The sequence below is a fragment of the Parasteatoda tepidariorum genome, chromosome 3 (assembly GCF_043381705.1).
Source record: "Parasteatoda tepidariorum isolate YZ-2023 chromosome 3, CAS_Ptep_4.0, whole genome shotgun sequence".
Classification (NCBI taxonomy): Eukaryota; Metazoa; Arthropoda; class Arachnida; order Araneae; family Theridiidae; genus Parasteatoda; species Parasteatoda tepidariorum.
The window spans coordinates 29,950,802-29,977,674 of NC_092206.1; the positions used below are offsets into that span (position 1 = coordinate 29,950,802).

The window sequence follows — 26,873 nt, forward strand, 5'->3', positions numbered from 1 at the left end:
CTAGCAAAAACAAATAAGGCTAACATTTATAATTTAACTCCGAGATTAAAGCGAAAGTACTTAATTTTCACTTCTCACATTCAAATGGTTAAAAAAAATGCAACTTATAATTGTTACTGCAAAGGAAAATCATAAAACGTCATAGATTCTTCGCAACTTTTAAATGATATGCAAATTAACGTAGTTGATTTTGGGATTAGGAAGGAAATATTGCGTTATTTAAGATTTATTTAAACCTAATAGCTTTCTAGTTTCTATACTCAATTTTTGTTAGTTGAAAAATAACGGAATTATGTAAACATCAATGTAAATTAAGCAGTTTCATACAGGTGAATTTACGTTAGATACGTTACTGAACATAATTTGGCATTTTAGCAAACGTCTCGATATTCGTTTCATACACTTAACCCTAAGACTAAATAAGTTAAAAAGACATGAATCAATAATAAATTCCATACGAAATTATTCGCTATGATAAATGATGGTTCTAACCTGGAATTAATCATTAATTTAGGATCTGTCAATTCAAAGGCGTTGTTTAATCGCATGGTAGGTAAATTTTAATGACGACACACGGAGTTGAGGAAAGTTGACAGATTTATGGTTCATAAATCAATGATTAATGATTTTCATTTATGTAATTAAAACGCTTAAAATAATTTTTAAAGGTTAAATTATGTAATTAGGCATCAAAGTTCATTTGGACTCATTTAATTAGAGATCTAAATTAAAAATTTAAAGCTTTTTCCGATAGATGAAATTAAAATACTAAAATAAATCACAGATTTATATTGCAATGTATGAGTTCAACAAATAATGCCACTACATTACTTATGTCTTTGAGCTATATCATGAGAATTATCATAATTAATATTGTGAAAATGGAATAGACTTGTGAAGTCATACCTAAGTTTACTAAGATCATTAAATTAAAAAAAATTTAAATTTGATTCATATTTTTGTTGAATAAAACAAAAATAATCACAGTTTTGTATATGTAACGATAATTAGTCGCGATTGAAGATAATAGTGGAAAAATATGTAAGCTGATATAATTTTCGCTTTTATGGGGGAAAATAGATTACCTTCAGGAAACTATAAAAAGTTGTTTTCGAAACATTTTATTTTTTTAGAACAAACTTACTTAAAGGCTTGACAGAATAAATTGAAAATCTATCTTTAAAGCCGATCGTAAATTTAGAAATAGTAGGGCTTAGCATAATTTCCACTAAACTCTTCAATGGAAGTGTTCATCCGAACACTATGCATGTTGAGGGCGCTCAATCACATTCACAACATTAACATTTGTCATAGGAGAATTCATCGCCGCAAGGTTCTTTTGGTGTTTTCTTAACTCATCTCCGAAAGCCAAAAGACCAAGCTGGGCATGTGAAGCTTCTCCTAAAGCTCTGGACCTGAGGCATGCTCTGTACTGGTCAACAGACAGATCCGGGTCGCATAGTTTTTCATGCCAGCTATGGAATATACCTGGATCGGTTGCTCTTACTACGACTATATTACTTCGGACGTACTTCCTGTACAGCATCACGTCCTCACCACCCCAACCGACTATATCCTCGTCGAAACCTTTCAGACTCAGGAAATCACTCCGGTATTGGCAGGTCATGCCATAACCAAAGTCTCTCCAAAATCCAGAGTCTCTTGAAATAGTGAGTTGGTCAGCTTCTGCTGGAGTCTCTTTGCCCTGCAGAGAATAAACTAAGGAAGGGTTGTAAAGGCTGAAAACGATAGGGTAATATACCCTTTTACCAGGTGAGGCATTCAAACGGCAACGCTCCAGAAAACGATTTGTAAACACTATGTCCACATCGCACAGAAATAGAAGAACGTCTCCTTTCGGCCAGTGTTGCACCCCGACTTGTAGCCCTTTGCCCCTTGAAAAGGTTTCATTCAGGGTAAGGAGTTTCACATTACGAAACTTAGTTTCTCTGGATACTTTAGTAAGTATAACCCGGACGTCATGGAGACCCTCTTCTCCAAAGTATACAACTGTAAGGAAGACTTTTCGATCGTGCTTGATGGCAACTTTGGCAAAACGATCCATAAACGTCCTAAACGCGTCTATTCTACCAGATAAAGGTAGTATCACGTTGATGAGTTCTTTGGTAGTTCTCACTTTTTCATTGACTAATGTCTGCACAGGGCCAAATGGTCTTGCCAGGATGACTCTATGGTAAGATCGGGATATGTTCTTTTCTTTGAAATATAGTTCATACTGTGTGCCTGTCGTAGGTTCGTTGCGGAATAGACCCTCAGCAAAATCATCCACGGTGTACCTCTGTTTACCTTTCTTGTCTCGATTTATGAGATCGAGGGCACGGACGAACACTTCCAGTAGATCTTTGCGCTTGTAACCTATTGGTTTCTCAACAACTCGTTTACCTAGTCCTAAGGTGACAGGATACACTCTCCCAAAAGTGAAATGAGTAAATGGCACTACTTCATACTCATTGTTCAGCTGGACACCATGCCGGATTTCCGCGGATTGAACTTGCTTTTTCAAGTAATCAGAGCACTCAGTTACACCTGGATAATCGCTATCCGAAGACCTAGAAGGAGGCTCTACTATTGGAATAGAAACTGGATCCACAAAAGGCTTCTGTAGATCCGTAACCTGAAAAAAAATTCATATTAAAATTATCGTCAAAAATTAATAAATTAAATATATAAATAAATCAATTAAAAATTAATAATTATCGTAATTAATTAACTAAAAAAATTAATCCTTTACTTATAAAAATTAATTATGCAGGTTAAAACAAAATAAGTGTATTACCTGTTTGGAATCGTACTACTTTTTACGCAAATGAATGAAAATTTCATTTGCTTAAAAAATATACAAGCATGAAATAACAGTCGATAGATTTCAAGCTTTTCAAAAATAGGCGCCCATTTTTAAGACTTGTTAGACACAAATGTAAAGAAACAAAAATGATTTGATTTATTTTGTTATACGTTGGCAAGATCGGGAAAACTAAATGCTATTTAAAATTTAAACTTAAGGAACACGATCAAGAATTAGAGAAATTTTCAATTGTTGGAATTTTGGGCATAAAATCAATTTCGGCAATGCTAGAATTATTTCCATCCCAGTTATATTAGCTCATCTAGATGCCCTGGAATCTTGTTTTATTCATTTGAATGTTGATTTTCTTGTTAATGATATTATTTCCTCCCCTCATCTCCATAACGCGTGGAAATGCATTTTACTCTTCGTTGCCTCTCGGCCACTGTGATTCTTCCTGTTCTGTTTTTTTAATCTTTTTTCTCTCTCTGGGTTTCTGAGATTTTTCTAGTTTTGTTTCTCATCTTTATTTTTCCATTTTTCGTTGGCAACTTTACTTTTTCAAGTCCTTTTTTTTTCTTTGCATTCCCGTCTGACAAGTCTTAATAATGAGTACCTTTTTTTGAAGAGCTTGAAACATGTCGACTGTTATTTATTTGTATATTTCTGCAGCGAATTCAGTTATCAATCAGGTAACATTTTACCGCTTTAGTTTCTTGGGATTATTTATTTGAAAACAACCGTAGTTTGAGGGCACATAACTACAATGATAAAGGGGAAGATCAAATGCAGATAAAAAGTATGCAATTATAATTAATTAAATAGCTAATCAGCAATCCTTACAAATGTGCACTCTATAACTGCGGGAAAGATTTCGATTAAAAAAAATCCACAAGAAAATTTTAAAATATAATCGAAGCAAGTAAATTATTTTTTATACAATTAGTTATATATCGTCTGTATTTGATCTTGAGTATTAAATAGATTTCAAAATGTTTGCAACTGAAACCATACTAATAATAATTAATTTATTTCATGGTACATATTGAGTATATGAATTAAATGTTAATAAAATGTTTGGAATTTTGTTGCAATCTCTCAAAGTGTAAGAAAATCTTGTTTTTTTTTTTTTTAAAGATTTTTTTTTCATAAAAATTACAAGTATTTTATTCTAAACATAATTTTTTTTATTGATTATTTCAACTGATAATAATTTAGTACAAATGTTACAAGTACTGAAAGTTTTTAAAAATTTTAAATCTTGATCAAAGTTTTCTAGGATGCCTAATCTTTAAAAATTTAAATGTAATTTTATGGAGCTATACAACTAATACAAAATTGCAATTAAAGGGCAGAATAAACTTCATTTTCTATCCGTTGAAGACACTACACAAATTTCTCTTCCAATAAAATATTAATGGACCAAAAACAAATGCTAAAATTTTAGTATTAGCGCTTTGAATACCACGCTAATTTAACAAGGCTTGCCCATTTAGCCAAACGGTAAATAACTACAAACTAAATTTGCAAATATTAGACAGATTTTGCTAGTTTTTTTAAAAGGTTTAGCACAACATATCTGAAAAAAAAAATGGTGAATTATATAAGCCTACGAATTGTTTAGAAATAGTGGTGGATAAAAATCTACTAAATTGAATTTATTAAACCAAGAATCACAATTAATAAACTACCACTTGAAAATATTTACTCGCTATCCGGAGCAAGTTGGCATCTTTGTGTGTATAAATAAAGCTATTTTTGTGTGTTCTATATTGCATTAATTTATTCAAACCATTTTAGTAACGATAATAATATAAAAAATTTAAAACTTTACTCGAATTATGTGTTTCTAATAATCTTGGCTTCGCTGATTACCGGTGACCACCGTGGCGCTACGAACAAACTCAGTGCCGGTCACCGGTGATCCCATGGCATTCAACGTGTAACTATTAAATTCTAAACCAAAACATTCTCACTTAAAAAATAATTATTTTTATATAAATGCATTCTGATAATAAATATAATAAATATATTAAAAGCATCAAATACACGATCTTGGCAAATTTTTTTAACTAATTTTTTTTTTTGTTTCAAAGAAGTTGCTATGTATACAAAAAGTTACATAAGCTTGTAAAATAACTTATGAATTATTTTGCTATTTTAGAAATGTTTATATTTCCGATTTTCACTGCTCCAGTTTCCTTGAAATGCAAGCCTTAATCATTTTAATTTTAACAATTTGAATCAATGTTTATTTTTTGAATAATTAAAATGATTTATTTGATTTAAATCAGTACTTATCAATCTGCTAGACATTATTAATTACTTTTTTCTTTAAAGATGTAATCTCGTCTTTAAGATTTTTTATTTCCAGTCTGTGTTCTTCTTCTCTTCTGTGAAGGAGATCCAAATAGTAGGATTCAGGAGATTGTTGAGACAGCCTGTACTGGAAGTCACTGTTTCCGGATGATGTTGATCCGAGATCTTCGTCCAATCGCAGTCCACAGCGGCCCAATAACAGAATGAAAATTAAAGACACGGCCACCAGTAGCAGGAGGGCACGGGTGACCAGTCGCATGCTACCGGAGGACTCCGTCACCTAAAATGAGGACAAAAAGAGATGTCTTTTTATAACTCAGTTTACAAATGGTTTCTAAATTGTTGCTCTAAAATGCATTCTATCAATATTTTAAATTTAATCTTTTTTTCTGAAAAATAGTTACAGAAATGAATTAAAAGTCATATTTTTTTTTCGTTTTTAAAGATTAAAAATAAGTTGATCGTGAGGAATATAGTTTTGGATTAAAATAACCTCTTTAATTTCGTGGTTAAAAAAAAGCTTTTTTTCCTCGTTTTTAAAGATTAAAAATAAGTTGATCGCGAGGAGTAATTTTGGATTAAAATAACCTTTTCAATAGTTTTGGATTAAAATAACCTCTTTAATTTCGAGGTAAAAATCCCGATAATTTAGGTTTTTTTGCCTTGGTATATGCATAATAAAATTTTCAAAATTTATTTTCAGCTATTAAAAATATCATGAAGCTTTAAAATAAATTTTTTGTGAAAAAACCGTAGACTTACATAGCACATTCCCTACCAGACGAAGGCGATTTAAAATTGTAGTTTGCGGTAATAATTCTAAGCGGAAAAAAAATACAATCTAAATTTTAAAGATTCCAATAAGATATCATTAATAGTATTAAAAACTAGGATTAAGTCGTTCTTATAGAGAAAACAATTATTTACAAAAAGACGACCTTAAGTACAAATTTTTCACTCTGTAAGTTGATTTCTGATGGACTGTGAAAAAAAAATCGAATTTAAATCGCAAATGAAAACTAAACGGTTAAGCATAGCGAACATGAACAAACAAGACAAAATAAAAGTAAATCGGATATACAAGTTGAGAGTTTTATTTATTTATTTTTGTTTCAGACTTTAAAAACATGATTTCGTGACTTTTAAAGTTATTTCCATTATTATAAATAAATAGATTTTATGCCTCATACCTTTGTCAACTTTCATCAGTTTCTTTAAATTTTTACACCACAATAATTTAGAAGAAATATATTCCTATGGCTTAATAAAAAAAAATTGATTTTATTTCTTAATAATTTACAGGTAGGTGGAAACTTTTTAATGCTTATTACCGAAATTACTTTTTTTCCCATGAAAAAAAATATTCATATATTTTATAAGTAAATAATAAAAATTATAGATTTATTTCATAAATGTTTGGAAGAAATAATAAGTTTTAAATAAAAATTTTTTAATATTTTGTAATTAAAAAAACTATTTTTTCTTCTAGATTAGAACTATAAGATAGTTTTATTTTAGTTTTTAAGGAGGGAAATAGAACTAATTAATAATACAAAATGTAACGCAACACATTTCTGGTCATTTTACGCTATAGAAAAAAAAGTTTAAAAAGGTAAAAAAAAAAAAAAAATAGTTTGAGCATTATTAAAAATTTGGGACATGATATCCAATTTTTCAGAAAATAAAATAGAAATAAAGTTTTTTTTAAAATTTCGTTTTTAAACTTTAAGAACACTATTAGCCCTGAAAAAGTGAAAAAAAAAGCTTAATGGCCGTTTTTTAAATAAAACTATTAAAAGAAGAACAATATTTTTAAGGGCCATAAAAGTAAAACATTTTACTGAAAAAGTAACTGTTTGCTTTTTGTTAAAGTTAATGTGATAAACTAAAGGAAAAGTTGGGGGATATATTTATTTTTGCACACTTTATTTAGTTGTTTTAAGATGAGGTGGGAAGCTTTACGGTAGATTTTTATGGTTCATTAAAAGATATTGCTTTCTTAATGATGTTTAGTTACCAACGCATCTACTATCGCCCCAAACTTCAAAGTTTAACAAAAGCTAACCCCCCCCCTCAACCTTACCTTTTCCTGGAAATGTTTACCCTTTATCATATAACAAATGAAAAAAGGAAATGAAAGCTATTATTTGCAAAAAAGTAAGCTTTTGTTTAAGAATAAAAGATTTTGGGCGTTGGGAAAGTTATAGACGTTTCCTTGGTTTTACTGCTCATCATAATACATTGTAATGTTTAAAAATAATTAAGGCAGAAAATCTGAATTGTTATGTAGGTTATGGATACAATTTGTTTTTATCGGGACATCATTTTTTAATTAATATAACCTACATATTCATTTTAAAATAAGATCTAACACGTAAAACACGACAAAAAGTAATTTTTTTAATAAGAAAGATTATTAAAAAAAATAATAAAATCGTCAAGTAAGAGATAATGGATCTATAAAATATAATCACGGGATAATTAATAATAACAACTTATAATAAATTATTACTTTGATTATTCTCGAGATTCTAATAAATAGTATTGATCCCAGGGGCCGAATTATACCTTATGATGTGCAACAAGACTTTTGATAATTGGATACCTGCAAGTGACGTCATTGTAGGTGGTATCGGGGCATGTGTCGATTCAGAAACCAATCAGGTTCAACACAAGTGTGATGTTGCTTATATATCCAATTAAATCCGATAACTCATGTGGTTAGGCATAAATACTTGACTTCTTTTCGAGTTGCAAGTACCCAATTGTAAATATTCTGCGGGTATCATCAAAAATTGATAAATAAGTGCTGTTAATTGAGGAGAGATGTTCAAGACACTTGCTGAACTATATTACTTGACTGTTACATAGTTGCCAACTTTCACTCATTTTGAGTAAAATTTCATTTTTAAAATGGTACTAAAATTTTATTTGAAGGCAGGAAAGTGAAGTGACGTCAGCTTAGACATCTTCACTACCAAAGGAACTCTATATCAATAACGGATAATTTTGTTTACAAACTGATATTGCAAAACAAGAAACCATTCTCAGTTAAATTATTATTATGAATAAAATATTATCTTGAACTTACTGTGAATAAATAACTACATTGCAGAGCAAAAACTACTTAATACCATATAAATTTTTTTATCAAGACTTGGATAGAAATTGGAATAAAATTCTCTAATAGTGGAATAGATAGACGCAGTATTGAGAATTCTCTACTTAAGGAGTGTGGAGGATTTTGTAAATGATTTAAATCACCAGCAATGCGTACTCAACTTTTATTTCCTTTTTTAAATTTAAATAGTTATTCCCGTTCTGTCACTGGACCACACGGATGTGCTCTCTGGAGATCAAAAATAAAATTGTTAAATTTTTCTTTAAGTTTCTGATTATTATTATTTGTGAATTATAAATCCACATTTTAAAGAAACATCACCTTGAAAAATTATTGAATTAACCTTATAAGAAGTATTGCTTAACTATATCTACACTTCCCCGTTACAGTGTTATGAACTTGAACATAAAACCAGATTAAATATTTAGTTATTGAGAACTAACCAATCTCGGAGAAGGCTTAACGACCCCAATTTCGTACGCTGTTGGGAATCCCTACAGTAGGTAATTTAATTGACCCCAAGGAAAAAAAAAACCTCTTAATTATTAAAAATGCAAGCATTGAAATGAAATCAGTTAAAAAACACATTACTTCCAACTAAACTCAAAAAACTAAAAAAAAGCAGTGCTTCTCATTAATTATTTCAGTTTTCAAACAATATGCGCCGTGACCCAAAGTGAACCAGGGGAAGTTTCGTTTGGTTGACATAAAAAGTTATTTCTGTGCGTATTATTTACAGATCTTTAAATATTATCGTTCATCATGAGTTTTGCTTTTCGATTGAAAAACAAATCACTGTATAGATTTCCATTTGTGGTTCTCTTCTGCTTAGTTATTGTGACAACGGAATAAAACGATTTATGTCGTTATTATTACAAAAATATGTACAAAAATTAAACGGACCACCCTGAATAACTTTTGATCTAATGATCAAATCTTCACGTTCTAGGGACTCGATCATAATGATTTTAGGGGATGACCTCTAATATGCTTTATGAATTAATTTATTATTTGTGATTCATTAATTTATTAATTATTTGTAATTTTAATTTATGAATTAATTTGGGTAGATGTTATTATAAGTTTCAAAATCAGACACAAAAACGTACTTTCTGGGAATAAAGATACCCTTTTTTCGACGGATTTGGATTTCTAATTACCGAAATATAAGGGAAAGCCGCAATCTGGGAAATATGGTCACAAAAGTTTGGTCAGGAAATGGGTCAAAGTTTGGGTTCCTTAGTGTAAATTTTACTTTTTTCGTAGTTCATCATGCCTCGAGAATTTTTTTAAACGAATTTAAAAATTTTTGCTTACAATTATAAAATTCGTTTATTCAAAGATAATTCCATTCGAATAATAACTTATGGCAAATATTTTTTATTATTTAATTAATAGCAATTGAAAACAGTTTTTGAATTATAAGGAATGCAATTTTTTTACATTCCGTTAAAGAATGTAATTTTACATGGTGAAATAAAAAATTTGAGAGAAATCGGTCGAATAGTTCTGCGAAATCGAATTTTAAAAGAACGACTTCGAACGTAAAAATTCTATAATTGGATAAAAAGTTATTCAGGGTGGTCCATTTCTTTAGCACTGTACAATTCTAGTAGACGTGAATTCGAATTTTTACGCTTTTACTTCAGGTCTAAACGTGTTTCAATGAAGCATACAATTATTTTCAGATTTCCTTACATGCTTTGAACTATGCTCTAAACGTTACACTTAAAACATTCTGTTTAATTTGTGCGTGAATGCAAACATAGCACTCATATAAAGAAGTTATACATTGGTAAATAGGAGTATAAACTTTAAAAAATTCTTAATTGTTTTACAACTGATTAAACTTGAACTTGATGGAGCTCGATACCAATAAGCGAAATTTAAGGTTTAATCTGCTAAGTTTATTTTTTAATGCAATTACAATAACAACAATGCCTAGTTGAAATTGAAATTTTTTTTTATTTGCTTATAAAATCACAGCTAATAATAAAAAAATGGCGGATTTTGGAAAAAAAAAATGGCGGATTTGAAAAATATCCACTTTCAGTTTTCGAGTAGTATGTTAAAATTTAAAATTTTTGATCAATGTTAGTAGTAACAATAAAAAGGAAAAAAAATATCCAAAATTAATTAACTACTTACCGCCGAATGTGTACCAACATAAATTAAGCATTTAAAACTTTTTTCTAAGTTCCCCAAACTAATCAAGACAATGTAAATTCTCGCTTGAAAAAAAAAGCCAACCAGAACAATAAATCAAAAGTTAACATGTTAGGGGAAAGAGTAAACACCGAACCCGCTTCTGTTATCCAAAAAATCTCATAACTGCAATAAATTCATAACGGAGGCAACACTCTTTTGTTAAATATCGTCGAACTTCCTAATCAAACGAGCTTCCGTTTTAACTACGCTCCGAACTCTATTTCGCCCCCACTTTCAACTGATAAGACCCTGCCTATGCCGTAATTAAGGAAAGAATTGCGGCTGAGGTTTCCTCGGCGGAGAGTTACATGCAACTTCCGCCTGTTACGATTAGCTGTAACGATTAATATGCATAAGAGAATTAAAGAAGCCGAGGTGAGTTGTTTTGTTGCCCTATGGTTTTAGATATATCTAGAGGGGAAATGTTAGCTCCTTTCGGACGTTAACCAGTTGCGAGACCGATAAATGTGCTGGAAATTTGTAGAGAGCTATTTGTTTCCTTGCATGTCTTGAACACATTTTGAATCATTGATAAGCAGTCTTAAATCTTCTTCTGCAAATGTCTTCCAGAAGTAGGAACGTAAGTTAAATAAATACATTGCTGGACGAAAGGATGAGCTTAAAAGTTTTCCCTTTGTCTTTATTCATGAGTAAATATAATATTAAATTACTTTTACGAGACTAAAAACAAATAGTTAGAACAATATTTACATTTTCAGAGTAGTTATACAAAATTAACATTACTTGAATTCTAGATATATTCACTCATGGACTAAACGATGTATTAGCCATTTTTTTTAAAAATTAGTATTCGAATGCAGGTTCGGACATCGCAATCTTTCAAACTACTCCAGTGACTATTGGTTAAATTTTTAGGCTATTGGGTTTTTAAACCCCCTTTTTAGATTATAATTAAATATAGTAACATAGCACAAGGGCTCTTAACAAACTCTTAGTGGAATTGAGATGTAAGTTATGGATTGGTGATTTTTCATAATTTTGGTTAAACACTAAAATCACTTTCTTTTCTTTCTTTTTTTGTTGATAAATGCATTATTGCATTATCCTGCTGGTGTATTTAATTTATTCTAATAATCAATCGTAAATTAGGCAAAAATACTTATAATACATCCAAAATTTCAAATTTTTTTAAAACAAATAACAGGGTCATAATGACATAATAATAATTAAAATAGTAACAAATAATTTAGAGCCGCTAATGAGTCAAAACTTAATAGGTTTAATATAGTGCCAATAGTATATAGTAGGGCTAGCCAAAATCATGATGGAGCCGTCCATAACTCTACACTTAATATAGTGCCAATAGTATTTGTTTAAAGCTATTTGAATTTGGCCAGAAGTAATGACAAAGGAGGCTTTCGACAAAATATACTTCTGAACCGCGATGGATCAGAGAATAGAGAGTTCGCTTTTCAATGATGCAAACCGGGTTCGAATCCCAATCGATACGAATTCCGCATCCGGCTTGCACCGACCACAGTGCTGACGTAAAATATCCTCAGTGGTAGACGGATCATGGGTTAGAATGCCGTGAAGCAAATGCGAGTTAGCATCAGCAAGTTCTCCACGAAGGCAAAATATCTCCCAATACTCGATCCAGGAGTTCCCTTGTCTTCTGGATTGGGTTCAAAATTACAAGGCAACGGAGTAGAACATTAGTAGTCGTAAACCCATAAAATTGGATCGGCTGTTCAACAACGGTTTCTAATAATTCTTTCAGTTTTTTGAAAATGGCGAAAATTTTATAGCATTTTTTAACTGCTCTTGTCGAACATTGTCTTAGTATGTCATTTTTCCAATAGGATGTTTCAGGTATTCGGAAGAAATTAAGAAAAGATAGTCACGTTTCTCTTTACAAACGTCGCTTTAGTTGTTTTATTAAAAACAATTATTTTCTAAATGTAATGCTTAACGGAGTTTACTCAAATTTTTGAAGAAATTTAGTGCATTTTACTCTCAACTAATAGCTTAAAGTAACTATGCCAGCTAAATTTTTCCATATTTTCCTATGGAATGATGCTTTTCGAATACTTCAGAAGATTTTAACGATGGGCTTCTGAATTGTTAAAAAAATCTAATTATTGGATCAATCTTATTGGATCAAAAATGATAACACAAGAAAGATAGAGCTATCAAAATAAGTTTAGTTTCATTGAAAATTTTGTAAAAAAAACCCTACTAAGCAGAGGAAAAAAAACTATTTGTAAACAGCTAGTTTCTGTCAACAGCTGATCGTTTAGCTTTTTTAGAATTGTATCTGATCGAAATCTTTAAAGCTTTTAACACTTGATAATGAGTAGTGATTGCGGCTCGTTTGATATGTTCAAAGCATAAAAAAAAAAGTTTTTTTTCTTCGAAGTTTTCATTAATTTACTCCTTTGGAACAGTATTTTTCTTTCCTTTTTTTCCTTTCTTTTTTTGGAAATGAAAATAATACTATTTCGAAGGTCTGGAATCAGCGTATTTATATACAATTATTTTTATATTTTCTTTTAAAACTGGATCACGATAAGACCAGCCAACATCTACATTGTGCAGTTGTCGCCATTTTTTGTGGTATACATCTTTTAATTCTAGGAACAGTTATCGTTCAAAAATTATACAATATTGACATAATAACAATTGCTTGAAAGAATTAGTTCAAACATATTATTACTAAAAATGTGCTTGTTTTTTTTTTTTAAATGAAATGTTTTTGTAATGAAGTCATAAATTGATTCGAATGTGCATGAATAAACAAACAAAAAATGCACGAATAAATGAACAAAGACAAAATAAATAAAAAATGTGTAAAAAATAAATAAAACAATCATAGTTTACCCAAACACCAAAAATAGTGACAACTATAAACCAAATTTTTTTACAGGGTATATACCACATTTAGAAACAACAAAAAAGACTTTTGCTAAAAATTTCTTGTAATTTTTAAGTCATGACATTGATTTAAATTTTTATTTTCGAAAAACTTTTGAATGGAAACACTTAAAACTTTTTAAATTTTGTTCGAATAAAAAATCGTGGTGGAGAATTAATTCCAATATGTTTCCAGAAATAAAAATAATTTTGCTATGGTAATGGTAATTAATCGTAAATGGGTAATCAATGTGAAATTTTAAAGCACTGTTTAAAAAAATATGTCATAAATAAATGAATAATAAAATTCGGTTGAGTTTATTGAATCAGAAAATAATCCAAAATGAACGAATCACCGGGTTGTTAAGCACTTTTTTTCTGTTCTGGTAATTTTTCATTTATATAACTTAACAAATAATATTTTACAACCTGTATGCAAAGAGATTCTCTACGTAAAAATATAACTTATGTAGTTATATAAAACTACGTAAAAATATAACTAAATATAACCCCAAATAACGTAACAAAATGTAACCCCAAATATCAAAAGTATTAACTAATTTTCGAAATTCTTAGTCATAGGCAAAACTTTAAAGTACTTTACTATTGATTTTTTCGTGAAAAAAATCTTCAAAATAAAAATACAAATTTACTATGAATTGAATTATTTTATAAAACGCAAATTAAAATAAAGAGACAATTTGCAGTTGAGGATGAGTAATTGAGCACTGAATGGGAAAAGAAATAGGAATAGGTAGGGGTCAATTTTTGAGTCTAGAGCTATATAAGGGCGGGACTATATATGGATAAATCTGAAGCAACATTATGTTGTTATCATGTTATTGATATGTTATTGCCATGAAAAAACATATTTTCTGAAATAATTGGATAATAATATGCATCTTGCTACTACTTAATCTATGTTATTGACATAAACTGTAAGAAAGAATTTTGCCACGCCATATCGCGTGATTCGGTAACGAACGTATTATTCTGTATTTTCCGTAGTTTGCCACATGCTTACGTACTTTCTCGTATTGCTTACATTATCTGGTTTCTTCATAATCCTAATTGGATACTTGACGCATCTAACAAACGCATACAGGATTTGTTAAAAAAAAGTATTATTTTTTAAAATTTTTAATTTTTTTCTTCAGGATTGAGGGAAATATATATTTCTTTTCGGTAGGAAAAACTATTCGCCAATACTCTCCCCTATACACAATTTTTCTCGCCGAGTTGACGATTTTATCCCATTTGGCGAGGTGACGGATGCTTAGAGCGGGCCCAGACTAAAATATAATCCTTAGTTGATTCGAATTCATAATTACCATGAATAAAAAAAGGTAAAAGTTTGTGGCTTTGGCCAGTTTTCTGAAAAATAAATATCTTTTTAATTATATAAATCTAGTTGATTTTGCTTCATAACCAAAATGTGAAAAAATACACTATAAACATATAAAATTAATCTGTAAAAAGGCTAAAAATAATTTTTTTAAATTGTTTCATAAACTAAAAATAATAATTAAATTTACTTAATTGAAGAACTTTTTTTTATCCCAATTACTCATTTTCTTTTAAGCTATATACTTCAGAGAAAATAATCGGATTTTTTGCCATCATGGGTCTCAAGGGGATATGTAGTAGATATATCAAGTATTTTAAAGTTTGATATTCTTATACTCTTGAAAATATCTGTTTATTGGCTTATTCTATCTGCAAATATCTAGTGAAGTTTTTCTCAAATCAATAAAACCATATTGAATAGATTTTGTAATAAAATGCAGTACTTGTTTGGCTAAGAGAAATATTCGTTTTAAGAAATTAAAATTGCTAAGAAACATGAAATTTCCAAGTTTTTTTCTTTCTTTCGAGAAATTGAGCAGCTGGTGTCGGTTAGTTTTCCCAGCATAAAATTATTGGAAGAAAAATACTGTAATTAAACAGACACTTTGGCGAAGAACCGAAAAATATTTGCTGAAACGGAAAATTCTAGAAAAACGTTTTTTCCCCTTTTTCCCATGCTGAAAATTGGTTATGAAAATAATTTTCTCGGAAACTAAATTTTAAAAACGGCTTCAATTCAGAAAAAGTAAGATTATAAAATAATTCTTAAACTCTCTGAACTCGCAATTTTATTCAAATAACAAGTAAAAGTATTCAATTAAAAAGGATAGAAATATTTTTAGTTATTTCTGCAGCATGAGAAATAAATTTAGAGTTACCACTTTCATACTTCGTCCTTTTTTATCTCACGGATTCTAAATTAAACATCGAAATTTCGTTTCGGAAATTAATAATTATACAAGCAATTGGTGAGCTTGACAATTTAAACACTATATCATTAAATCGTGAAAATAAAAAACATTTGAACTCTGAAATGAAACTAAGTGTAACTCGAAATTCAATATTTAGCAAAATATTTTAAAATGTAGAATTAAAATATTTTATGCTTTTTAAGCCCCTTAAGTGAGGGTAAAATAATTTATAGCATATTATGGAATAGTGTAATCACTGCTGAAGTGAAAATATAAGTATAAATAAAGTGTTTTTATCTTTGTCGAAATTGAAATCAGTAAATTATAGACATCAGGAAGCACAAATTAATATTTAGGCGATGAACAAACACTACTGATGAAAGCAAGAATGGCAATGATATAAGCAAATTTGATGAAGCCAGGTGTTTCTTAGTCCAGGGCATGAAATTTCAGTTCGCTGGTACTGGTCTGACTAATTATTTTGCTTGCCACAATCTTCACGAAAAATGAATTTTTTCAACATGTTAACAAATTTAGTGTGAAGAACTTTTTGGTGACCAAAATCATTAAAAGGTGTAGAAAATTTGGATCATGTTTTATACAAAAAGTAAATACAATAATTAGTTAAAATAAGGTTTCCATAGGGTTTTAATAATTCCAATATCATCCACATAGCATTAAAAGTCATTAAAAGAAGAAGAATATCAGAAAATTTTCCATACTTTTGACACTTTAAGTTTGTATACCTCTGGTTTTTGGCATTTAGGCCTGTTTATACGAAATTCTTGGAACAAGTTTGGTTAAAATTGATATAAACTTGTTTTGCCTGGATCCTGTAAGCGATCATCCAAGTTCTTGTTCCAAGCCCTTGGATGATAGAACATGCTTTACGTTTTATTTTCCAACCAATTTCTTCCATCCATAACGTATCAGATTCTAAATTTTTAAGACGTCAGCGGGCGGGTATATGATCATTTCATTTTTCTGCCAGTCTTCTACATAAATTAATATATTTTAATCTGAATAAACTAATCTGTTTGTATCCATTAGTGTTATTTTGATTTTTATAGTTTTGAACGCGCATGGGCTTGTTTTTCATCCGACCAATTAGTGACATTCAAAAACTTGGGTAGAGTAACCGAATCATCCAATTTCTTGGACAGAGAAATTCCACGACTTCAAGAAGTTGGATCGTATAAACAACCCTTAAAATATCATTTGTCAAGGTCAAAATTAATAAAAGGAGAGATAAAATTCTGAATAAATCATTCTAGCGAATTCCGAGCTCTACGGACTCAAATGTTTGCCTAAGTTACGTCCATGGGCTGTGGAGTCGGTAGGGAAAATTACCGACTCCTGGTATCCTGAACTTACGAACTTTGACAACCTCACAAACATTACAGCTTATATTTTTTTTAAATATAAAAGTAATAGATGCTACAGAAAATGCTTTTTTACATTGCAGATCATTTATAGTATTTAGCATTTATTATGAAAAGGAAAACCTGGCACTAAAATTTCTGAGAAACAGTAGATCTTCTTTGATAGAGGACCAAAGATCCAATTTGATAAACTTCAGAGCTGAGAATAGTTTTTCCACATTTACTTGAGTAGAAGAGTAGTTACTGTTAAGGCTAATTTTTTTTATCTTTTCAGGATAGATTCTTATGAGTTCTAAATGAGGTGTCTTGCAAGAGCGATCAAATTTCTCTATTTCTTCAAGAGCCTGCGTAGAAAAGCATCCAGTGGGAAAGAAAAGCTTATTATTATAAGCCACATTGGCTGAAGCGAAAGATTCGTTCAAATGGCTGGAGGAGCTTGTGTCTGTAAGAAAACTGGAGATTATCATGAAAAAATAAACGAATGGAGATCATTTTGAGAAGTAATTTGAAATTATTATTATGCCAGAACTTGAACCGAAAGCATCATCGTTATGGACAACGTTCAGCTGAAAGAAAAATTTTTCTAAGTCTTGGAATAAGCAAAAATATTCAAGAATGGCTTAGTAACAAAAATATGGATAGGACTGCGGATAAGTTTAAAATCGAACTCTTGTAAAAAGTTAAGGAGAATTATTAAGTTGAGGAGAATTATTAAGTTACAACAATTAGAAAGTTGATGAAATCGCAAAAAAATATAACCCTATTATTCTAACCACCATATCACAGCGAACTCAATCCTATAGGAATGATAGAGTCAGGTAAAAGGATACGTTTGCGGGGGAAAATAAAACCTCAAATTTTCTGACATACGAATATTAGCCCAAGAAGGTTTAGATCGCATTGTGGCCGAGAATCGGAAAAATGCCATCGATCATGTCATAAAAATAGAAGAATTTTTTCAAATGGACGTTCTTATAGAAAATGTCTGGACTGGGGATAATACTGCAAATAGTTCTGAGTTAAATGATTTAAATGATCTGGAATATTAATCGGTAAGTTAAATTTTTATTGTCAATTTAAAAAAAAAGTGTTTTGTTTTGCACCATGTCTGATACATTTGACTAAAGATTGAAAACGTTTAATATATGATATGTATTATTATCCATAATTACTATTTTATTATAATTTAAAATTCATCATTGTAATATAATTCAAATTTAAGAATGTGAGTAATAAATGTTCATAAATTTAATAAGAGATTTATTAATAATAGATGTAAAATAAAATTCTTTTCTTAAATGCTTTTATGATAGATTTCTCAGTCCAAATTGTTTCCTTTTTCTTACAGCGAAATATTTTCCGACAAAGAATTCAAATTTATAAAGCGTAAATAGTAATTTTTAACAATTGTTTGCTTGCAAATGTTTGGTGTGCAACGAATATCAATTTTTATTTATTTTAACTACACTTTCTGATTCATTTTTAGAAAAATATCAATAAATTCTTTGAAAAAAATTAAATTTACTCTATAATTTTACGAAAAACAAAACAATACTTTTTCTGAAATAAGTTTTGTTTCTCTCATTTCACACAATTTATGAAGGCAAGCAAAATAATGGCTGTGCAACGTAGTTTTAAAAGTCAATATATGTTCGCGCAGGAAGCTTGGCATTTATTTGGCGTGCACTTACATGCAAACAGGCTCTCTGCATAGGGATAATGGTTTTTTCTTAACTCGCAACAGAATATAAATGTTTATTAATGTATACAGCCCATAAATAAAAATAATAACTCAGTTTTTTTACTTTTTCTTTCAGTTTATTTTAATTTCATTTCAAATTTAAACTGTCAAACAAAAACTGGAGTCAAAGTTTTTAACGACTCTATGACTCAGACTTCTTTCAAGCAGAAATCTACCTAACTCCGATTCTGACTCTACGCCTGACTCCACCACCCTGGTGTCGTCCTGATATTTTTTCTAGATTTTGTACGTAAACGTTAGCTGTGAAAAAAGAGAATGACAGTTTGATTTGAAACACGACATTTTACAAGACGAAACTTGCTCGCCAATCCTGAATATTTGGTCGTAAATGGAGAGCTGGCAATCTGAAATTTTACGGTATTTCTTATAATCATAATATATCATAACATCGTTAGATTTTTTTTATAAATTATCTAAATCCTAAAAAAAGGACAACATTCGCGTAAATTGCCAAATCGTGATTCGTCAGATTTTAATAACGGTTTTCGCTCCTTCTTAGCTAAAAATTTTATTTGCTATACCTGTTGTGCATTGCTTTTATACTTCATTTTCTGAAATAAGAAAATATTTTAAAAGAAGTAATTAGGAAATACCATGCATCTTTAATAAAAATTCTGCTCATTTTAAAACTTTTAATATTCTCTACACTTCGCAATGAAATCTCTAATTTCAGAGATTAACGGGGTTCTTCGAAAAAAAAAATTCTGAATACTTTTTTTTTTATTTCTATGAACCGAAATAAGAAAATGTCTGAATAAAATTCTCTTTCAAGACTTGCTCATCGTTTTTTAAATTTGCTCTGCTCTTCTAACAATAGCTATGAGTTCAAGATAATTTTTTTTTAAAATCCTTTCGTTCAAATTAAGATCAAGCATAGCCTTAATTGAAACGAATGGGAAAGAATCCAGATTTTTAATTTTCCCGAAATCGAACGAGTGAGAAGCGGTGATTTGAATAACCTCTTCAAAGTTCCCAATTATCCCGAAACTAAAAGTTAAAGCTCGGGAGAGGGGGTTTCAGCAGACAGGGGGGTATGGGACTTATAACTGCTTAGCCGCGGCCTTCATTGCAGACGCTAATTAAAATTTTAATTAAAATCTCTAATCCCTTCCAAGCTGCACTCGATTTCAAAGCTCAAAGATCACAATAGCGATACGGATTTTTGAAACGTTTTGTTATTAGCCTGCCTTTCTCCAACTTCAGATGAAAAAATTTAAATATTCTTAAAAAAAATATTAATTATGAACGGAAGGTTCATAAAATGCAATTTTTTCGAAAATGTTTACGGACAGGAAGCAATTCTTTATGTTGAATACAATGGAGATAATCTTCCGTTTGCATTAAAGATAAAATAAAAATAGGAAATGTAAAAAGGAAGGTTGTTATAAAAATAGCAACGAATCTTTGCAGCTTAACTTTTGAATGAAACAGAAAAATTCAGAAGAAAATGTTTTTTTTTCAAAAAGAAAATATCGCAAATGAATAATTTTTACAACGGGAAAAGTTTCTGTATTCTTGTAGTTCTTTCAAAATATTTAACTTACTTCTACATTGGCATTACTTTTATTTATTGTTCAGAGAAAACACGAATCATTTTTTTTTACATTCTACAGAAAAAAATCCCAGTCACTTATTTATCTTTAAATTTTCTTACGAATGTTTCATGCTTCTGCCGGGGTTGTTGTAAAGGGAGTTAAGTTACTACAAGAACAGCTCAATTTTTTAAACTGAAACATTTATTACTTTTTTGCGTTATATTTGCTTGATTAGAATGTAGAGAAAAATCACAGCAACCAGAAGTGTCATTTTTAAGGGATATTATTCACCCAAAGAACAAAATGAAACGGTGTGGCATACTAAAGCTGGTGTAAAAACAGAAAGAGAGAAGAAAGAGAAACTAAAAAGTAAGACAGATTACTAGAAACGAGAAACTTGTATTTACTTAACACGTTGAATGCCACGGGGGTCACCGGTGACCGGCGAAGCCAAGATTATTAGAAACACATAATTCAAGTAAATTTTTAATCTTTTTATACTATTATTGTTACTAAAATGGTTTGAAGAAATCGATGCAATATAGAATACACAAAAATAGTTTTATTTATATACACAGCGATGCCAACTTGCTCCGGACATCGAATAAATATTTTCAAACGGTAGTTTATTAATTGTGACTTGGTTTAATAAATTCAATTTAGTAGATTTTCATCCACCACAATTTCTAAACATTTCGTAGGCTTATATAATTCACTACTTTTTGCAAATATGTCATGCTAAACCTTTTAATAACTAGCAAAATCTGTCAAATTTGCAAATTTAGTTAGTAGTTATTTACCGTTTGGCCAGACGGGCAAGCCATGTAAAATTAACGTAGAATTCAACGTGATAATGAAGGCACGCTAACTAAGTTCTATCATTATTTCACCACAACACATAACATTATGAAACTTTATATGACTAATAACATGACTTAATCGTAAGAACGAAATTAGTCGAAAGAATAAAAACAAAATGCTTCGCAATTCAATTTTTAATGCTTTACCTATTTGGTTTCACGAAAGAAGAAAAAACGATAGGGGAGAGTGGGGTCAATTGTAACATTTTTTACTTAACTATTTTTAACTAACAAAAAATCCATGTGGTTATCAGGAAAGTACGACAGACGAGTAAAGTAGACTATCCTCTACTAGAAAAAAAATTAAATACCTAATTTTAAATGTTATTATATTAGTTATTAACAATTTTTGACAGTCGTGCACTTGTTACAATTGTCCCCACTTACGGGGTCAATTGTAACAGTTCATAAATTCAACTAAAACATAGTTAATTATACATATTATCATAGTTGTGATATATTTTTTTATTGATCAAAATAGTAGTGATATTTTAGGAGTAAAAATAATAATGAGCAGAGACCTAAAGGGTTAAACTTTTAACTTTAAGGGGTTAAAAATTTTAATTTATGCTGTGAAAGGTGACAAATAAAATAATGCACATGCAACATAATATAAATGATATAGGAAACTATTGGTGGTTCTTAAAGAGTTAAGTAATGGTTTGTAAACATAAGATTATTTATTTTCAGCTGTTACAATCGTCCCTTTACTTATTGTTACAATTGTCCCCAAGACGCCATTTCAGCTTCATTTGTTAAAAACAATGCTAGTTAATTAGCAAAACTAATCTTTTTTTTTTTTGATATTATTAATATTAAGGTGTCCACTTACATATTCGGTTAATAATTTTTATTTGTTTAAACAAAATTACTTTGTTACAATATAATATTCTAATACCAAAAAAAGTACTTACGTAGCGTGAAAATATCTTTTGTGATGTAACTCTTTCAAAAGTACATAAAAATGGTTGCCAGCAGGGGTGTACATGTAGATTTATTAAATACACCTTGTGCGCCACCTAGGAACCAAATCTAGAACCCGACACTCGAAATTTTTGCTCTGTTACAATCGTACCCTGTTACAATTGACCCCACTCTCCCCTACTTAACATGAAGTATTAAAATCGATATCCTAAATAACAATTAAATTAAGTATCGATACTTTTCAATATCAGAACTAAATTTTGATGCATTTTTTTAGCACAGAGAAATTTATTTTATTTTAATGCAAAAGCATATAAAAAAAAATGTTTTTTTTCTCCTTTTTTCAAATTTCATTTTATTATAATTGATGTGTGTCGAAATGGCAACAATTTGCCCCAAACGGTTTAAGCACCACGCTGAGGCAGAAAGACTATCAGTTTGATGAATTGATATGTTTATCGTTTTCTTTTATTATTTTTTACTGAATTTATGAAGTTCTATATAATCGTTGGGTCATTTGTTTTATTTGAGTTCTATGAAATGGTTAGATGTAGATTCGATATGGATGTCGTTTGTACATGAAGACAAAAATACTTTTACTAACTAAATTACGATTTTTTTTTTAAGTATTTTAATTAATCGCCATTCTTTCCTGTTCTTAAATTTATTTCAATGTGGAATAAAATACACATTTGTATGAATGTCAAGTACCAGTACTGCTTCCAAACTAAAAAACAAATTGCGAAAAACGTTATTAATGTAGATTTTTTTCTTCTGTTTACAGTAGAATTAATTATGGGATGGATTGAAATTAATAACAGTAAATAAAAATATGACAGACACTTTTTACGTATTATAGAACTAAAATGTAAATTAAATGATTTGGGATTGATTCGAAAATTTTGTATCAGCATAAATGCAAAATAGGAAAAACAAATTCACGCAATCCAATCTTAAATCAATAATATTGATTTAAATGCAGCATAAAAAACTTAACTTTATAGTAATAAATCATAAATAATTATGATTCATTCATTCATGGGGCAAATATAATCGTATTGTAGTAAATAAAAATATAAGAGACTCTACATAATGTACCGTATAGTATCAACTATTCACATCTACTGTATCAATCAACTGTTTCCCTTTAGTATTGCTAGAGGGCGTTGTAGACAGTTGGGCACGGCGAAACTCCAAGAAACCCGTCGTCATGACGTAAGAGTGATTCGTAATTAAGTATTATAGCTCATGCTTTTTAACTAATTGTTCACGATAGTTATTATATTACAGATATTGATTTGCTCTTTAGAAAGCTTTATTTGCTAGCTTTTCGGAAATTACACATACTTGTCAATAACTGCTGTTGGAAAAAGAAATAGTTTAAACAAAGACAGTTAAATTTATATTACTATTGCTAGGATAAACCTGAATTAATCATACTGAGTATTTAAACAGAAACTAAATTTAACTTAGAAATGGGAGAAATGCAAAAGAAAAATATTAATTTTTTGATAGTTTAACATTTGAGTCATAAGCGTCGTTTTTAAAATCAGTTGACTCTTTGTGAGTCAATGTCAAAAAGTCGTATTTGACAGTCGAATTCTGCTTATTTGGAAAAGCGACAAAAACTGCCATGAAACGAAGTACAAAATGTAAACAAAATACAGTTCAATGGAATGTATGCATTTACCCTATCATATTATTCTATACAAAATATTATAATTGTCACAATACTATCGATATTACTATCAAATATCAATGTCATTGAAAAAGAGCATCGATACTTTTATGATTCAATAATGATATTCAATGTTAAGCGATTTAATTGCACGTAAGTGGATATTATTTACTGTGACGTGCAATTGTGTGCACGAAATGAGTAATATTTTAGGAACATACTCTAAATTTAAAAATAAATAAATAAATATTTCCCCCAAAACCACAATAATAACCATAAGGAATTTTGAAATTTCTAAACTACTGCAGATTTTAGATATTACTTATAATTTGTAAATTTGTCCCATTTCCAGTTGCTTTAAGGTACGAACATTCGCTTACAGTTGAATAATTATACTTGCAGGAAATTATTGTATGAAAAATTGCAATTGTTTAATAATTGCATTTTTTTAATAATTGCAGGAAATTATTGTATGAAAAATTGCATTTTTTTAATAATTGCAGGAAATTATCGTATGAGAAATTGCATTTTTTTTTAATAATTGCAGGAAATTATTGTAAGAAAAATTGCATTCTTTTAATAATTGCAGGAAATTATTGTATGAAAAATTGCATTTTTTCAATAATTGCAGGAAATTTTTGTATGAGAAACCGCACTTATTTTTTGAAAAATAATGCTTATTTTACGTATTGTTAGCAATTTTTCCATTTCCAAATGTACAACATTAGAGGCAGATGCATTATACACCTCTCCTAATCCATTGAACTTCCTTTTTTTTTTGAAGTATAGCTAAATCCTCACCCACAAAACAAAATTTCATTCTCGCTTTATATCAAATTTACGCCCGTATCCGTCTTGAATCCTCGAACTTCGCGTTGTCACGTATCTCAAAAACGATTATCTTGTATTTTTTTCTCTCTCCTTTTTTCCAGATAGGCGAGTAAACATAGGCCGCCAAACAGGGAAACTAAAGGAAAAAATTTTCTCTACTCCAACAAACTATGTGACTGGCAATTCAAATACGGAGCGCAGCTGTGGGGAAAACTTTGGAATCGGAGTAGGAAAAAAAAACACTAAATGCGAAGCTTTTAAAGGGAAGTATTGGGGGGGAAACCAATCGTTCGAGCCTCCTGCCTAATTAGATTTAAATTAAACAAAGTTGCAAGAATAACAAAAATGGGGAGGGAGAAGCGTTCTTTATTCAATTAATTTTCTACAGTTTCGATGAAAGGTTTAAGTTCGTCATAGTTCGAAAAGAAGAAAAAGAGGAAAATTTACTTTTCATTATTTTAAATGTTCAATAGATAAGAAGGAAAATATAAATTATGGAATAGATTCTTTTGAAGGTTGCCGCTCGAGGAAGTTTTTAATGTTTGCCGTCTATGGGTGAGAGTGAACTTCCGCCATCTTAGCCGAGCAAATTTCAAGTATTTATTTTTCGCGATTACAAGGAATTTTAATTCGGGAAAAATGAAAATTCTTAAGATCTTGTTAAATCGCTTCCAGCTTTTAGTGCCGGACACTTTTAACCAGTCGGTAATTACTTTGAATATCAAATGAAAGAAAAAGGGGAAAAATTAAATTTCATACTTTTTAACATTTGTTGGATAAAAGACAAATATAGTATACTAAACGCTTTCATGAATAACTGAAAAATTTAGAGGAAAAATACGCCTCTGGACTTTTTAAATATTATAAAATAAAAATAACAATGTTTCTTTAAATTGAGGAACAGATATTTCGCTAAAAGCTTCCGTTAAAAGTTGAAAGGTTTAGGAAGAACAACTTAGCCATGAAACTTAATGAAGTCTGAATAGCAAATTATTATTATTTATAGTAATAATAAATTGCTTATTATAATTGGGATAATTAACTGAAGAGTTAAGTGGATTATCATGCTATATGAAAATTATTCAAAATTCCTCTATCTCAAGTCATTTTTTTGTTACTTTAAAAACTTCAACGAAGATTTAATTATATATTTTTTTTTATTCTGTTCTTAAGAATAAGAGATAGCGTTTAAAATGCGAATCTAATTTTAAATGTTCAGTTGGCATACATTTATAGCAGGCACTTAATTGAGTTCAAGTTAAAATATGGTAATGGTTAAAAATAAAGCTTAATCAACGATCATTTAAAGACTCATAATTGCAAAATACTTAACTTTATTTTTACAGCCGTTAGGAATAAATTTGAATAGCTACTTATTAATAGTTACAGTTGATTAATTATTAAGAACATGCCAGGTGACTGGTCGCACCCAGGTGTTAGTCAAAAATTATCAACGTAGCAAAAAACTACCAACGTACTAAAAATATCCAACTAGCAGGGCAATGTCCATTAATCTTATAAGTAAATCGAATGTAGAGATTAGCATGAAATTTGTGAATGCTTAGTTTGATCACTCAACGCCGTCAATGCAATCCTATTTCTCATTTATATGAGCTATTCTTTATTATTTCTCATTTATATAATCCTATTTCTCATTTACATATGCTATTTTCTCATTTATATGAGCTACAAATTATACTTTAACAACCAAAATTTCCAAATCTGCATTCTTTAAAACGTATTTTTTTTAAAAAAGAGGGGGAAAAAAAGCTTTTTTGTAGTAGTAGATAAAATTATCTATTTTAAGGCTTTCTTCCTCTTCTGCAAAGCGAATAGATCTTGATTTATAACTTAGAATTATATCATTCAGTATTAATAAACTAGCTGAATGCCATGGGGTGAAATAAAGTAAAGGATAAAAAAAAATCAGTATTAATCAATACTATGAAATCGCGCACTACGCTGTAAGACATATAACATAATTAATAATGCTAAAACAGTTCCAATTTTTTTTAAAATTTTGTTATTCGTTGCCCTTCCTTTGGTTTTATAATATCAGATTAAGCAAAACATGTTATTAGAAGTTCATCCTTTCAAAATAAAGATGATTATATTCATTTGAAATAATACCAGGGGTCTGTCCAGACATTTTGTGAAAGGTCCGTTTTTCGTGAAATTGTGAAAAAATTACTCACATTCTTTCAACCAGGGTCCGCTTTTATGAATTTGTGCAAATAGGGTCCGTTATTGCAAAAAAAAAATTTTTTTTAAGGAGTTTTTAAATTGTAAAGACATACAAGATTATGCTCAACACT

The 26,873-nt window shown here is 29.6% G+C and overlaps 1 protein-coding gene across 2 annotated transcripts in view; it reads right to left on the bottom strand.

Annotated features, from left to right (window-relative positions):
* Positions 1-264: 264 nt before the first annotated feature.
* The window catches only part of LOC107456076 (chondroitin sulfate N-acetylgalactosaminyltransferase 2), a 61,082-nt gene continuing 34,473 nt past the window's right edge, over positions 265-26,873 (bottom strand). The window contains exons 1-3 of one of the 2 annotated variants that reach the window (XM_016073845.3): positions 10,395-10,584; positions 5,133-5,405; positions 265-2,635 (exon numbers count right to left, since the gene is read on the bottom strand). In XM_016073845.3, the coding sequence (XP_015929331.1) occupies positions 1,262-2,635; positions 5,133-5,384 (1,626 nt within the window). In that variant the 5' untranslated portion in view covers positions 5,385-5,405; positions 10,395-10,584 and the 3' untranslated portion in view covers positions 265-1,261. Of the gene's footprint in view, positions 2,636-5,132; positions 5,406-10,394; positions 10,585-26,873 lie in introns of those variants that run through there. The other variant, XM_016073844.3, reaches the window with a different exon arrangement.